This window comes from Dendrobates tinctorius, unplaced genomic scaffold, assembly GCF_039654945.1.
Source record: "Dendrobates tinctorius isolate UK_male_01 unplaced genomic scaffold, ASM3965494v1 ptg000147l, whole genome shotgun sequence".
NCBI lineage: Eukaryota > Metazoa > Chordata > Amphibia > Anura > Dendrobatidae > Dendrobates > Dendrobates tinctorius.
Genome location: NW_027361814.1, coordinates 1,516,215 through 1,533,579, shown reverse-complemented (window position 1 = coordinate 1,533,579; position 17,365 = coordinate 1,516,215). Strand labels below are relative to the sequence as shown.

At 45.3% G+C, this 17,365-nt stretch overlaps 1 protein-coding gene across 1 annotated transcript in view; it reads left to right on the top strand.

The window, feature by feature from the left end:
• Positions 1-1,717: 1,717 nt before the first annotated feature.
• The window catches only part of CLRN3 (clarin 3), a 45,221-nt gene continuing 29,573 nt past the window's right edge, over positions 1,718-17,365 (top strand). The window contains exon 1 of the mRNA XM_073546343.1: positions 1,718-2,054. Coding sequence (XP_073402444.1) covers positions 1,820-2,054 — 235 coding nt within the window. The 5' untranslated portion in view covers positions 1,718-1,819. The remainder of the gene's footprint in view (positions 2,055-17,365) is intronic.

The window sequence follows — 17,365 nt, the reverse complement described above, 5'->3', positions numbered from 1 at the left end:
TTTTTTAAAGCAGGGGTTGTGTCTCCTCTCATCAGACAGTTATCACCTATCTAGAAGGCAGGTACGGACTGGGACTGAAATTCAGCCCTGGCATTTGAAATCACACAGGCCCATGTTATTCCTGTCCCCAAGCACCAGATGAAATAAATTACTATTACTTTGGATGAAGGAAAGCAAGATTTACTACGTTACCAATATTATTAATGATTCCCATGACCTGCTGGGATAAGTGATGGATTTTTGGTGACATTGTGATCCGTCACAACTCTTAACAGTATGGGTGTCTTGAGAACACCAATTCTGTTAACAACGTAGCAGCCAAAGCAGCCCATGACCAGACAGGTCCTTCTGGCATTTGCCAGAATTGCCAAATGGCCAGTCCGGCCCTGCTAGTAGGTGGGCTACACTACCTCTTCTAAGGGGTCATATCAGCATAGACATTTATGACATATTAAAAAGATACAAGTCCCACTTCTGAGACCTCCATATTGGAGAACCCGCATTAGTCAGACATTCATGGCCTGATTCTTTACAGGGTTGTCTATTCTCAAGTTACAAGTCTGCAGTCTATGTGACTGCAGACCTGTGAATCCTCATATCGCTGCTCCAAGAGTAGGTGCATGCAACTGCAAGTGTGCGATTTTCTTACTTCTGGCCACATTCCTTCTAGATTCTTTCCGGCCTCCTCGATACATTTGCATTGAGTAATGAAGAGCCAATCTAGTCGCCACATGACCGCATGTATGGAAATCGCATTCTTGCGGTCACGCAGCTCCGGCAATGCCTACTATGTGAGGATTCACAAGTGTGCAGTCACATAGAGTGACTGCAGACTAGTCACTTAAGATCGGACAACCCCTTTAAGGCTGGAGCTTAAAAAGGGGTGGCCAGGACAAATAATTGATCAGATCTGTGGTGATCCGACTCCCAGGACCCCCACCAATCATGTGATATCTGCTCCAAATGTATGCAACGTACACCTGAACACCACAGCGCCATCGATGGTTTAGTGGCCGCTCCGGGTACTGCAGTTCATCTTCCATTTAAGTTACCCCGACTAATCTCATATGGATGACCTATAGTGTCAATATTTTAGTCCTGGTCAGCCCCCTTTAAGGCATGGGGACTTATGGATGTCACAAAAGTGGAGGCATTTCCAAAAAAAATTGCATAACAATAGCAATAATTTCAAAACGGCAAGCTACCTGCAATTTAGGGAAACAGTCAGTAGTGTGACATGGGACCTCAGCTACATTTCTGTTTTTTTTCAGTCAAGATGGGGTGCAAAGTGATCATTAATGAGAAAAAATGAACTTTTTTGAATTTACCAAATGGCTGCAATGAAACAAGGAGTGAAATATTTAAAAGGGTCTGAATACTTTCCGTACCCACTGTAGATGCAGGCAGTAAAAGTGACATTTAATCAGGGTGAACAGTCATTACATTTCCATTATCCCACCTCCAGCAGTAGACAGACCTGACATCATATGGGATATCAATCATGTGACATGACGACAAGTAGCCCCAAATAATGAGCTCGGATCTGCTATGTTGGTATATCATATTCAAATACTTAACAAAATCCCCTTTGCATATTTTTCAGACCGTCACTTTTTATTTGCTGTGACTACAGCAACGTACTAGAGTACTAAAGATCAGGGATTAATTACTGGGAACATTTATGGCTACCGAGAGTGCAAGGTTCAATAGGAAAACTTTCTGCAAATATTAAATCCTGTTTATGTCTTACTAGAAGCAAGTTTCAGAAGGGTGGACTGTGGTCCGTGAGGACGGTGCACGGAGGACTGTACTGTAAAGAATGCCGTCCAAACAGAAGACCCTGCTGTTCTCCGCTGGCTTCGTGTCAAGTATCGGGTCTTTTGCCGTCATCTGCACTTGTCTGGCCACTCCAGAATGGGTCTCCGGTGAGGTTCAATTCACCGGTACTAATTATTCCGGAATTGCGAATATAAACCTCGGATTGTTCCAAACCACTCGTGCTAAGAAGATCACTCAAGGATTAGCATTTGACACAACAAAGACCCAACATGAAGGTAACACTTGACTTTTTCACCCTTTAACACTTAAGAAGCCTCATACGCCATATTGCACTGCCATTTATATATGAGAGAAGGGCCGGATCATAGGGAAGACATAGTGGATGTACCTTGGCGCCTTCACCACTATGTAGTACTAGGAGAAGACCTCTCCACCGTTCCTGATGGCCACTCAGTGACACTATCCAATGTGGAGGAGCTCACACCTGCATTTGTTTTTCTGTAATAAATCCATGCTTTCACGGCTTGGCTGTCTCCATAAGTTCCATAGACTATAATATACAAATGGCCTATGTAGCTACGATAGGGGATGAGGTGGGGGCTAATTTCCAGGGCTACAATGATGGCCATCCACAATTTTTTCACACACCAGCCTTTGCTAACTTTATTCCGCTGGAAACAATGAAAAATTACAATATCCTTTTTTAAAATACACAATTTGTTTTTTAAAGGGAACCTGTCAGCAGGATTGTGCACAGTAACCTACAGACAGTATCAGATTGGTGCCGTTATACTGATTACAATGATATCTGGTGATGAAATCCGTCTTGTGGCTGTTGTTTAATCTTTAGTTTCAGCTTTGAGTTAGGCTAGCTTCACACTGGCATATGGAGGAGCTGCGGAGGGATGCGGACTTCCTCCGTGAAGCTCCGCCCACGGCCGCACCTCCTTCAGTCAGCTCCGCCTATGTCAGCATGCGGCCTGCCTACCCTATCTTTAGCATTGGGTACGCAGGCCATGCCAATGTATTTGGATGCCTCCGCATGCTTCGTTTTGACGGTGCGGTAACCGCACCAAAATGCAACACGTTACATTTGGCGCAGGTCGCCGCACCGTCAAAATGACACATGCGGAGGCATCCGCATACAGCGGCATGGCCTGTGTACCCAGTGCTAAAGATAGGGTACGCAGGCCACATGCCGACAAAGGAGGAGCTGAACGGAGGAGGTGTGGCAGGGGGCGGAGCTGAACGGAGGAAGTCTGCATCCCTCCGCAGCTCCTCCATACGCTAGTGTGAAGCTAGCCTTAATGATATGCTCATGCTGCGGGGTGGCCTGTTGGGGGTCTTCATATGGTGCTCTGATTAGGTATTCATAATGAAGCCCTCAGTGACCTGCACCTAGTTTGCATAATGAATATTATATTTACTTATTGAAAAAAAAAATACCCCTTCTGCAGGCAGGGGCCGGCGGTAGCGCCTGCACTGCACCATGATCCCATATGTACTGTGTATATAATTAACATGGGTGAGGTTCTCCTGATATTCAAAAAAAAAAAAAAAATATATATATATATATATATATAGAGAGAGAGAGAGAGAGAGAGAGGTGATCCGATAGCTGCTACTGCGCTTGCGCCGGCGGCACCATCTTGCTAGAGAAAAAAAAATTCCTCCTCCAAGTTGGCGCCTCTGGCGCCTGCGCACTGGCAGCTATTGGATCACCTTTATATATAGCGATAGCTGCTACTGTGCAGACTCAGCTGGCACCATTTTCAAATGGATTTTTTTTATGGAATAACAGGATAACCTCAACCATATTAATTATATACACAGTAAACATGCAATTATGCTGCAGCACAGGTGCCATGGCCGGCGTCTGCCTGCAGAAAGGTTTTTCACTATGTATGTATAATATTCATTATGTAAACTCGGGGGCAGGTCAGTGAGGGATCAGTGATCTGTCAGAAGCCATACAGATGAATACCTAATCAGAGCACCACATGAAGACACCCCACAGGCCGCCCCAGAGCACAAGCATATCATTAACTCATAACTGAAAATAAAGATTAAACAACAACCACACGATGCATTTCATCACCAAGTATCAATGTAATCAATATAACGGCGCTGACCTGACTCTGTAGGTTACTGTGCACAATCCTGCTGACAGGTTCCCTTTAACCTCTTTCAGACCTTAGAGGTACTATTCCGTCCAGGTGACCGGAGGAGCGCGGCCAATCACGGCCGGGTGTCAGCTGTAAGAATCACAGCTGACACCCGGCACCAAGTGCCAGGAGCGGTCACTGACCGCTCCCGGCATTTTATCCCCCAAAACACTGTGGTCAAACATGATCGCAGCATTCCGGAAGCAGGCAGAGGGGCTGTCAGCTGTGACAGCCCTTCTGCCTTTGGATCAGTCATGCCACAGGGTCCCGATCACTTCCATGGTAACCCGATGTCGTCTGACATCTGGGTTACCAGAGCTCAAAGACTTCCTAAGGACCAGACCTGTAAAACTTTCACACTAGTTAACCCCTTTAGTGAACACCATTAAAAAAAAAAAACAAGGCAAAAAACAATGCTTTATCATCATTCTGCCAAACAAAAAGTGGAATAACACGCGATCAAAAATATGGATATAAATAAGCGTAGTTCCGCTGAAAACATCATCATGTCCCGCAAAAAACAAGCTGGCTGCCATACAGCTCCATCACTGGAAAAATAGAAAAAGCTATGGCTCTCAGAATAAAGCGATGCAAAAAGAATGATTTTTTCTATAAAATAGTTTTTATTGTATAAAAGTGACAAAACATAAAAAAATTATAAAAATGAGGTATCACTGACATCGTACTGACCCGAAGAATAAAACTGCTTTATGAATTTTACCACATGTGGAAATGTATAAACGCCCCCCCCAAAAAAAAAGAAATTCAAGAATTGCTGGTTTTTAGTTCATTCTGCCTCCCAAAAATCGGAATAAAAATCGATCAAAAAATGTCATGTGCCCGAAAATGGTACCAATAAAAACGTCAATTCCTCCTGCAAAAAACAAGACCTCACATTACTCTGTGGGCTAAACTATGGAAAAATTATAGCTCTCAAAATGTGGTGATGCAAAAAACGACTTTTTGCAATAAAAAGCGTCTTTCAGTGTGTGACAGCAGCCAAACATAAAAACCCGCTATAAATAGTAAATCAAACCCCCCTTTATCACCCCCTTAGATAGGGAAAAATAATAAAAAAGTATTTATTTCCATTTTGACATTAGGGTTACAGTTGGGGTTGGGGTTAGGGTTGGGGTTAGGGTTAATGTTAGGGTTAGGGTTGGGGCTAAAGATAGGGTTAGGGTTTGGGCTAAAGTTAGGGTTAGGGTTGGGGCTAAAGTTAGGGTTGTGGCTAAAGTTAGGTTTAGGGTTGGAATTAGGGTTAGGATTTGAATTAGGGTTAGGGTGGTTTTGGGGTTAGGGTTGGAGTTAGAATTGGGGGGTTCCACTGCTTAGGCACATTAGGGGCTCTCCAAACGCGACATGCGTCTGATCTCAATTCCAGCCAATTCTGCTTTGAAAAAGTCAAACGGTGCTCCTTCCCTTCTGAGCTCTGCCATGCACCCAAACAGTGGTTTACCTTCATATATAGGGTATCAGCATAGTCAGGACAAATTGTACAACAACTTTTGGAGTCCAATTTCTCCTGTTACCCTTGGTAAAATAAATCAAATTGGATCTGATAATTTTTTTGTGAAACAAAGCAAAATGTTCATTTTTTTTAAACATTCCAAAAATTCCTGTGAAGCACCTGAAGGGTTAATAAACTTCTTGAATGTGGTTTTGAGTACCGTCAGGGGTGCAGTTTTTAGAATGGTGTCACTTTTGGGTATTTTCTATCATATAGACACCTCAAAGTGACTTCAAATGTGATGTGGTCCCTAAAAAAAAAATGGTGTTGTAAAAATGAGAAATCGCTGGTCAACTTTTAACCCTTATAGCTTCCTAACAAAAAAAAATTGGTTCCCAAATTGTGCTGTTGTAAAGTAGACATGTGGGAAATTTTATTTATTAAGTTTTTTGTATGCCATATCTCTGTGGTTTAAGGGCATAAACAATCAAAGTTGGAAAATTGCGAAATTTTCAAAATTTATGCCAAATTTCCATTTTTTTCACAAATAAACGCAAATTATATGAATGAAATTTTACCACTAACATGAAGTATAATATGTCACGAGAAAACAATGTCAGAATCAGTGACAGTGGTCAGAATTGTAAAAATTGGCCCGGTCATGAACGTGCAAGTCACCCTTGGGGGTAAAGGGGTGACTGTCCACACCATAAAACCTGCCCTCTTTTTTCCCCGATGCAAAGAAAGAACTGAAAACACCGTTCCAAAAACACAACTTTATTAAAGATTAACCAGTTATAACAACTTCTTCTTTTTAAAACACCCATCATTGGAGGGGTAAGGTCGCAGCTCTCCATGTTAACCATTGGAAAATTGTGGGGCTATGCCACCGGACTCCCAGAACATGTTACCCAGTCTTGCTCTTCCACCACGGAGTAGCGACAACTGAAGGAGCTATGACCCCCCCACCCAAAGGAAAAATTGCCTCCTCAATACCATCCTGCAATCCTGAAAGAAAAATGTCCAACCCAATGTCTGTCAAATGGACCCCGTCTGGATGCAACAGCCTGACATTATTAACTTCTAGCTGTCTGTGCCTAACTATAATGCCTCCTTTAAAGTGTACGAAACGAGATATGTGTTGATTCACTACTCTTCGTGCCCTTTCTATACCTGCCCCATCTCGAGCCCCGCGCCACACCACTGTGGGAATTATCTCGGACCATACCATAGCCAGCTGAGAAAATAAACCCGGAAACATATCCATATCTGCACGCATTAACGTGATAAGTTCCGTTAGGCCTCTTTCACACATCAGTTTTTTCAAATCAGTCAAGATCCGCAGTTTTGCAAAAAAAACAGATCCGCCATATTGCTTGGCGGATCCGTTTTTTTTCCCATTGAGTTGCATTACCGGCGGATCTTGACGGATGGCCATCCGTTGGATCCTTTTTTTGCGGATCCGCCAAAATTTTGGCATCCGCCGACATGTCTGGACGGACAATGCAACGTTTTTTCGGGCGGCCGGATCCGCATTTTATATTGCGCATGCCCGGAGGATTTGCCTCGGCCGCAAATTTAACCCTAAACCCTGTTCTGGCGGCTGAAAAAAATTCTCTCTCTCTCTCCTCCCCAGGCAGCGGTTCCTTTAAAATTCTTCCTTCGACGGATCCGTTAAAACAACGGTCCGGTGCCAAATGTTGTGGTCAGTACAGGAACGGATCCGTTGTCCGCCATTTTAGCGGATTTTAACTGAGGAAAAAAACTGATGTGTGAAGCAGGCCTTAACTGTATTGACCCTAAATCATTTCCTCCCGCATGCAATACCAAAATAACAGGAGATACCGACACTCTCGATATTTGAACCACTTCAAGTAGCACCTGTGACCACATCAATCCCCGAATACCTCTCCAATTTACATCCACATTGTGGAAACCAAGAGACCTCCCGCCAGGGCGCAACTCAGCCCTCTGCTCCACCCAAAAGACATATGAATGTCCTAGAATCCAAACACTGGGTCTGGAACAACTTAAAAAGAGAAGAGAATTAGAATAAATACCACTAACTTCTTATAAAGTTAACAATTCAGGCCTGATGTACCAGAAAAAACACTCAGAATGCCAAATGCCTATCTTCATAATATCCTCATCCCGGAGACCCGCTCAAGCTGCTTCCGTCGCTGCACCAATTCTAAAAGAATGCATACCAAATTCACCTGGAGGAACACCCCCAAAAAATAAAATTCTCTGCAGCAACGCCAAAAACTGAAATGTAGTTAACGATGACCCGTCAGCATGCGCAATAAACGAGTGACTATCTGGCCTAATTTCACTCCAAAAGCCGCTGAAAATAATGTAGATTCAAAAGAAGAGCTGCAGACTGCATTCATGCCTTCAATAATTCTGGCCAAAAGGGAAAAATAAATAGGCCGCCTTGTTTGATTCAAAACCCTAGATTTTTCCCAACCCTTAAACGCCTGACGCAGAATAAAACTTTTTGTAACATCCTCCCATCCCCGTAATTTAAATTGAAAAGCCAAACCTGATAACCTATTTTTTGTGAGCATTGCCGAAGCCCCATTGTCCCGCAGATGTTGAACATACGAAACAGTAACATCAAACCTGGCCTCACTAGAGGAGCCCACCGGTAAGTCTCCCACGAATCCCAACCATTCCTGCCACGCCTTACCATATGCATTCCACGTTGAAGTAGCTAATGAAGCCTGGACCAACGGCATCAGGAGATTTCCGGTATTTCCCAAATGTATTCCGGGCAACGCACTCGTATCTGATTGGCGGTTGGAGTGATCTCTTGAAACTTCTGAAAATCAAATTGTGACAGTGAATCAGCCATAGTGTTTTCAATACCTGGGACGTGCTGAGATCGGAACCAAATATTAAAATCCAGATATTTTAACACGAGGAAACAAATCATCTTTATAACTGGAGTCGAAGATGAAGACAAGTGATTCAACGCATGAACCACAATCTCATTTTCAGACCAAAAACAGATCCGGGAATTTCGCCACTGCTCCCCCCATAACACCAAAGCCACAACCAACGGAAAAAGTTCCAAAAGTGTTAAATTTTTTGTCCAGCCGTTATCAACCCATTACGCTGGCCATCTTTCAGCGCACCACTGATTCCGGAATATAACCCCAAATCCCACTGATCCAGCCGCATCCGCAAACAGGGATATCTCTTGGGAAGACTTCTCTGAATCTTGAAAGCATGTGCAACCATTATACTTGAACAAAAAACTTTTCCAAACCCTCAAATCCTCCAACAAAGGAAGGCCCAGACGAATCCTGTGATGAGGAAATTTTACACCCCTTATAGCCATAGCCAAACGACACGAAAAAATTCTGCCCATAGCATAACCCGACACGCAAACACGCAAAAGCAAGTAAACTAAGACGGGATTGCATTTGCACCAACGTCACTTTTTTTAATGACAAAAAAAATCAATAATTCCCAACAATTTCGTGATTTTATCCATTGGTAGACGAAAAACTATATCCACAGTGTCAATTTCAATTCCTAAAAAGGAAAGACGGGTGTTTTTTCTTCATTTAAAGGGACTCCAAAACAACTCATAAGCTCCTTAAACTTAGACAAAACCTTACCACAACTACCCGACTCCGCTGGGCCTATGAACAAAAAATCATCCAAATAATGCATAATACTTTGAGACCCAGATTCAACCTTGGAGACCCATTCCAAAAAACTGCTGAATAATTCAAAATACCTGCATGAAATAGAACAACCCATGGGAAGGCAAGTATCATAGTAATACGCACCATCCACACAGCAGCCCAATAAATGATGACGATCCGGGTGAACAGGTAACAGCCTAAAAGCAGACGCAATGTCTGACTTGACCAATAATGCCCCTTGCCCTACTTGACGAACCAATACAATAGCCCGATCAAAAGAAGCATATACTACTGAAGACTTTTCACTACTGATTCCATAATTTACTGACAGTGACGAACCCTTCGGGTGCGATAGATGACGAATCATCCTGAATTCCCAAGGTTCTTTTTTAGGAACAATTCCCAAAGGGGAAATTCGAAAAAGAAGGAAAAACAAAAGGCCCCACCATACGACCAAGTGACACCTCCTTCTCTATTTTTGCTGCCAAAATCAACGGCATCTCCCTGGCTGACTTCAGATTAGATGAAAATTTGGAAAACTTAAATGGTATGGAAAAACTATGCTTGAAACCCACTCTCAACTGCGCTGCGGCCACCTTATTGGGATCCCTGTTAAACCATGGCTCCATCGCGGTGATTTTCACCGGAGTCTTTAATGTCTTGTTGTGATGCTGGCCTGGCAAATCCTCCTTTCGTGTTAGTACGCGGGAATTTTGTGACTGCATGCGAACCCCCCACATGATGAGCACTCATGCTTATATTTGCATAGGCCATAAAGCCTGCAGTGAACTTCGTTAAACAGCCAACAGGTTCCCGGCCTTCGTGCAGAGCCTGACCCCGAGCCTGACTGCTGGCTAGGGGCCCCGGAATGAAAAGGCTGAGTACTCCTCTGTGACATTATGAGCCGCAACCAAGAATCCGTAGCTTTAACCCCCCAACCCAACTGTGGGTTAATGGCCAGACGTCACCGAAAATCCTCATCATACCTCCACCACGCAGACCCACCATGCGTCTTATATGAATTACAAATAGTATCCATCTATAAAAACAATTCTGAACAGCGCTCAGGATGTTTTTTCCCCATTACACAGCCTAAAACAAAAAAGGCTTGAAGCCAATTATTAATTGTTTTAGCCACTTTCGGCCGGCGCTCATAAGGCCTGTCATTAGGCCGCCGCTCACGGTCCACTGTGCTTTGCTCCATAGAAACAAGAGACCATATATCTATATAGTCATCTGACCATATTTTTCTATAGTCTCCTGTTCTAAATGCGAACCTAAAGGGGCTACCCCACCATAAAATACATCTCTATGAATATCCGAACGCAAAACAGGAGGAGGAGGGTTGGCACCTTTTACTTGAGCTAATAATTTTGGGTTCAGCATCAATTTCTCTCCTCCCAAAATACTCCTCAAATTATCCATAGTCACAAATCGTTCCCCCATGCCCCCCCAGGCTCCCGCATAATTAAACTCACCATTCGAAGCCTCAGTAACCGGAATTGACGATGGAACTTCAACCACTTCTTCATTGCGCACCCTCTGTTGCTCCTGCTGGGTATGAGCTGCTTGACAACTAGATGCCCGACTCCGGCCTCGTGACCCCGATGAAGATGAAGAATGGTGGATCGCCCCCCGAGGGCTGTGGGGTACTCGGTACCGGGCCGGGCTCTCAGATGGGAATGTCACAGCAGTGGTGACCCGGTCCATGGCCCTGGGCGCCCATGTAAAAGGGGTTGAGTTGGGAATAAAGTTTGTAAAGGATTCGTGACGCCACCTGTGGTGTTCGGCAAGGGAGGTGTTAAGCCGACGCTGCAAGCAGATTCTCTGGGACTGATGGTGTAGTGCAGCAATGATGTGATAGCCCTCCACAGGTAGGGCTGTTGGTCCCAGGGCAGTATAGATACATCATAGAATCATAGAATCATAGAATCATAGAATCGTAGAGTTGGAAGGGACCTCCTGGGCCATCTGGTCCAACCCCCTGCTCAAAGCAGGATTCGCTAAATCATCCCAGTCAGATGTCTGTCCAGCTTCTGTTTGAAGACTTCCATTGAAGGAGAACTCACCACTTCTCGTGGCAGCCTGTTCCACTCATTGATCACTCTGTCAAAAAGTTTTTTCTAATATCTAATCTGTGTCTCCTCCCATTCAGTTTCATCCCATTGCTTCTAGTCTTTCCTTGTGCAAATGAGAATAAAGTTGATCCTTCTACAATGTGACAGCCTTTGAGATATTTGTAGACAGCTAATAAGTCTCCTCTCAGTCTTCTCTTTTGCAAACTAAACATTCCCAAATCCTGCAACCTTTCCTCATAAGACAGGGTTTGCAGACCGGTCACCATTCTGGTCGCTCTTTTCTGAACTTGCTCCAGTTTGTTGATGTCTTTTTTAAAATGTGGTGCCCAAAACTGGACACAATATTCCAGATGAGGTCTGACCAAAGAGGAGTAGAGGGAAATAATGACTTCACGTGATCTAGACTGCATGCTTCTGTTAATACATCCTAGAATTGCATTTGCCTTTTTTGCTGCTGCATCACACTGTTGACTCATATTCAGTCTGTGATCTATTAGTATACCCAAGTCTTTTTCACATGTGCTGTCACTTAGCCCTATTCCTCCCATTCTATATATGCTTTTTTCATTTTTATTGCCCAGATGTAGTACTTTGCATTTCTCCCTGTTAAAAACCATTCTGTTAGTTGCTGCCCACTTCTCCAGTTTATTTAAATCTTTTTGAATCCTCTCTCTCTCTTCTCTAGTATTAGCTATCCCTCCTAGCTTTGTGTCATCAGCAAATTTAATCAGTTTACCCTCAATTCCTTCATCTAAATTGTTGATAAAGATGTTGAACAATACAGGGCCCAGGACAGAGCCCTGTGGTACCCCACTTGAGACATTCTTCCAACTGGATGTGCAGCCATTTACGACCACTCTTTGGGTCCGATCACTAAGCCAGTTATGAATCCACCTATGGTTAGGAAGAAGGTGCAGTGTTTGGCACAGAGATGTAGCAGTGCTGAGGATGTTGCAGGAAGGAGGCAAGGACACAACAGGGTGCAGTTTCTTTACCTTTACTTGACAAACGCAGTCCAGGGTCCTGATTACAGATGGCACAGGAGCAGGCTAGCCTGGAAGCAACTCAGAGATCTCTCTATCAGATTGGTTGTGTAGTCTCCTTCCTAGCGCTGGCTTGAGGTACATGCAGTACAATGTTCACTGAAGTTCCTCCTTCTTATCCTCTCTTAGAACTACCTCGTATGGCAGACAGCTGTAGCCCTCTATCTCTCTTGGCTCACCAGTCGCTGTTGTGCCTCCGAGTCTTAGGTGGGAATAGAGCATTTACAGCTTCCTATTCCTCTGGTTTCTGTTGCAGGACCTTCAGTATCCATACAACCGTGGAGATCAGGCTCCAGATCATGCGCTATCACTGAGAGGGAGCTCTCTCTCTCTCTGCTCGACCTCCAGCTTCTCACCACGCATCTACACACGTTGCCCTCCTCACACTAACTAACTCTTTTCCCTTCCTGGCCCTTAGAGCGCGCTCCTCCCCCAATCCTGGTTCAGAGCTCCCTCTGCTGGCCTTGAGTGGGAACTGTTATGAGTGGCAGAAGACACTAAATAAAAAATAAATAAAGTGCCTTCGCCACTCGGGGTCCACCGTGCGGTGGATGGAATAACCACTGCTAAAAGAGGCAGAGCACTAAGGCGGTAATGTGCACAGGGTTTTAGCTGCACTGAAGAAGACTGTTATATGCACAGAGCTGCAAACAAAAGCATAAATAACGCTGAGTCTGTACAGGGTCACAGACTTCCAGCGATGCAGATACGGTATTAAAGGTCACAGAAGTAGCCTTAAACACCAGGACTACTCCTTCTAGACCTACCATAAAAATAGGATGCGGAACGTCGCAACTGCGAACGCCTGACAGGCTGCAACTGCAGCGCGGCGTGAACTGAGCCGCAGAGAAAGCACCGCTATGCTGCAAGCGCGATGCAGGACGCTAGCTACTGGCAAAGATGAAGCTTTAGCGCGCTGGCGCTAATGACTGATGCCCAAACACTCACACAGACGTATTATCAGAGGGAAGGGGTTCTTAATAAGTCAGTCACCAGTCCAAGCATCCATCACCATACATACAGCAGCCGTATGAAAATAGTAGCGCATGGCGGAACGGCCATGCGCACTTTTTATAGCGTACGGGACCTGCCGGAAATCTCCAGGTCTCCAAAAGGAGCCAATAGGATCCGGAGCAGGACCTGAGCACCTGACTCCTGAACTCCAATGGGAGCTCGTCCCATGAGCATGCTCAGAAGATGGCACAAAGGACTTAGCCTCTGCAGATAAATGTGAGAATCTGGATTTCTGCATAGGCATGGTAGAAACCAGATTCCTAACAGGAACTGTGTTGCATGAAAATGATTAACTGTCAGAGAGAGACCCTTCATTGCTTCCAAGCCTGACCTCACCCTCCCTGGAGGAAGGCAATGCCAGTGTGGCGGCCATACTCCTGGGGGCGCCACATTGGTACCTCGAGGACCTTGACCGGCGACTGCACCTGGACACAGACCTCTTCCTACTATGATGGCTGTGCCGACTACGACGTCTGGCATACCCTCTACATGACTCAGAGGAAGAGGACGACGACCTGCTACGTCTCCTTCTATTAACGCCCCTGCGACTTCGACTTTCAGCTGAAAATTCCACAGGAGCTGGGCATGAAGGGGCAGCCAGCACACCCTGCTGTTATGAGGGACCCCATGCACCCACATTACTGACAGGAGCTGCATTAACTGCCATGCAATTGATTTTGTGCCGGGGACAAAACCTCCCCAGCTGCTTGTGAGGTAATGCCGGCTCCTATCGACACCGACGGTGCCACTACTGCTGGCGGGAGGGTGAGTGTCTGTGGTGAAAGGGACACAGAGGGCCACAAATTCTGCTGTACATTTTGCGGCATTTGCTGTAGGCCAGGCTGAGCGAGCACTACATCCAGGATGTGAGGCATAGGAGCCGGCTGCTGAATATTTAATTGGCTCCCTTTATTAGCTTCCTCCCCTGCCAATTGGTCTCCCTTTTGCTGCTGTAAAGCACATTGCTGTCCCTTATTCGCCCCATTGTGCCCAGCCTCATCACTAGCTGATGAGCTGGCACTATGCTTACCCCCATTGCAGCGGCTTTTTTAACTGCCCTGGGTAATGCGGTGTGCCCTGCTAATACACCCTCTCCCTCGCTGTGAGAAACCACAGCTGACAGCTGATATGCGGCCAGTGATCGCTTCTGAGGTGGGCGCCGTGACGCAGGGCGGCCGCGCCTGGACACTTTCCAGGTCTTTGCCTTCCCTGCACTCATGAGGGGCGGGACCACGGATAACCCGCTCGTCTCCCCAGCAAGCGCACAAGCTGTTCCACTCACACCCGCTGCTATGCCCCCCGCCCGACCCGGCTGACAAGAAGCCAGGCTCCAGCGCTCTGGGGGGTGTGGCCCACGCGCCGACCGCCCGGAGCTGCATTATATTCAACTGATCCTGCTGCCTGCTCCACCCCCCGCCGCAGGCTCCTGTATCAGTGTTGCAATCCACCCAGCACCTTCCCTGCTAATTCTCTCCCTAATGGCAGCCTCTAATGCCGCCATCTCTGACTTACACACCACAGGGTACCTCCGCTCTCGATCACAGCGGTTAAAGAGGAGGAGACACCTCAGGCAGCACAATTTATACCCCTTGCAAGGGGAGGGCCCAAACCAGGAAGGAAACCTTCTAGACCAATGAACATCCTTCACCTGAAGGTAAGGAAAAAAGCACACCTGTTAACCCTTTCTCAGCATCCCAGAGGAAAAAAGAGCAGGCAAAATATCACATCCTAGAGTTGCTGGCCAGTCAGGGGCCCCCCACAAATAAAGCCGGGCTCCCTCATAATGACACTAAACACACATATGAGCTTTGAATAAGAAAAAACAGTACACTGTGGATGGGTTATGTGGGTCGGCCACAGCTTTTATTTTAGGCGTGTTTCACACTTCAGTTTTTTTGTGTCAGTTAAAATCCGCCAAAATGTCGGAAAGCGGATCCGTTGCTAACTGATGTGAACGGATGCCGTATTTTTTTGAGAGAGAGAGAGAGAGAGAGAGTTTTTTCTGTCCGCCAGAAATGATTTCAGGGTTAAATTTCATTCCTCCGGGCATGCGCACTATAAAATGCGGATCCTGCAGCAAAAAAAACGTTACATGGTCCGTCCAGGCATGTCGGCGGACGCAAAAAAATTGACGGATCCGCAAAAAAACGGATCCAACGGATGGCCGTCCGTCACGATCTGCCGGTAATGCAAATCAATGGGGAAAAAAAAGGAACCGCCCAAAAAAACGGCGGATTTTGACTGATGGTCAAAAACGGAAGTGTGAAACAGGCCTAACCAAAAAGACAAACATAGAAACATTCCTTGTCCATGCTCATTTTATGCTTTATAACCAACAAAAAATACCAAAAGCAAACCGCTCCAATACAGCGGGCCTTGCGAATAAAAACTTATTCAGCATGGATGAGAACTGCCATGCTGTGACAACTAACAAAAAACAACTGTAATAAAAAACATTTCTTTTCACTTCTTCTCCTGACCATAAACAGGGCAGGGTGGGTGGGGTCGTCTTATTCAGGTACACACTGGCAGAATGACTGTTGGTGCCTTCTCCTTTCTTTTCTTCCTCTATACCAAACCCCTAAAATCACAGTGCAGCCACATTCCCCCCCCCCCGCACTTTTATTAACCCCTAAGGGCCCAAAAGCACAACTCCCTCACAGTCCTAGGCCCTTTCCTTATTTAGTTCAGTGCCATATATGTATTCAATATCACTCCAGCTTTGGGACTTGCACCACTACATTGTAATGTCAAACCCTCCTTGCAGTCTTTTTGACCCCAATAGGAGCTGAGATGACTCTTTCCGTTGATGTCTCAGCTGTCTTCTCAAAATTGATTGTGTCTATATTTTCTTTTTTTTCTTGTCATGCATATAAATTTATGTGTATATATAGGTATATAAACCAAAAAAGCAAGACATAGACCTTTTATTCTTCATCAAGGCAATTCAGCTGCTCCAGGTCAACAGAGCAGGTCTTCTCCTTCCGGGCTGCTCTGTTGATGGGGCATGACTGTTGGCGTCATGCTGATTGACAGACAGCTCTCCACAGTCAGGTAGCATGGAGCTGGCTGTCAATCAGCATTACGTTGGCAGTCACGCCCCCATCAACAGAGCGGAAGACAAGCCTCTGCTCTGTCAATGTGACTCAAATGTAGGCCGCTGAATTGCTGGCAGGATCGGTCTATGAATGCTCTGTGCTGACAGAGATTGGCACTGGGCACAACAGGCAGAAAGTCAGCAACTACCTGCCTGTTACTTTTTAGGTCCACAGTTAAAAAAAAAATATGATATAGTCCTGGATATTCCCTTTAATTTGTGAGGACACTACATGGGTCAGCATCCTCATCTAATCTCTCAAACATATATGGTGGGTGCTATTCCATATTACGTAGAGTTTAGGGTGGGACCTTGACACCCTACAAACTCAGGTGTCAGAGACCCCCAGGGTTATGCTTCTGTCAGAGGCATAACTTGGTGCTACTAAGCCTCCATGCAAAATATGTGACAATGCCCCCTACATCTATTATGTGCCACTTACACTCATATTTGAGCCCTTGTAGATGGCCATGGTCTTCTGACTCCACCATACATGTGAAGAGTGAAGAGAAAGCTGATGACAGACACCTCTAGTAGCGGCTTATCTCCCCTAAAAACAAAAGGAGCAGATATGGAAATTCCAAGTCCCGATCTTTACCTCCATTGACAGTCCGGAATCTGGAGACCCCCAAACACATCAGAGTGTCATCTGAACCCCCCAATTCCAGGGTCGCCTGGGAAGCTTTATCAACTTTGTATGGAGGGCCTTTAGGATTCAAGCCGAGGAGCAACTACGGCAATTTTGCCTCTCATGAACCTGTTCAAAACCAAATTGTGGTTGTGGTTTCAGCATTTTTGGGGAGGTGGCTTTACCTATATCTCCTCCTCATTTTGTTGTATGTTGTGTTTTTTTTTTATACTGTTAGGCTGTGTGCCCATGTAAGCATTTTTTTCGCGTTTTTTAAGTGTTTTTACTGGGAAAAACGCTTAAATGTCACTCAAAAGAAGCATCTCATTCATTTTAATGCATTTTGCACTTTTTGTGCATATCGATACGTTTTTTTTCGCGAAAAAAAACGCTTCGCGGTAAAAAACACAGCATGCTCATTAATTTTGCGGAAAAGTCCGCATTTTTAGCTATTT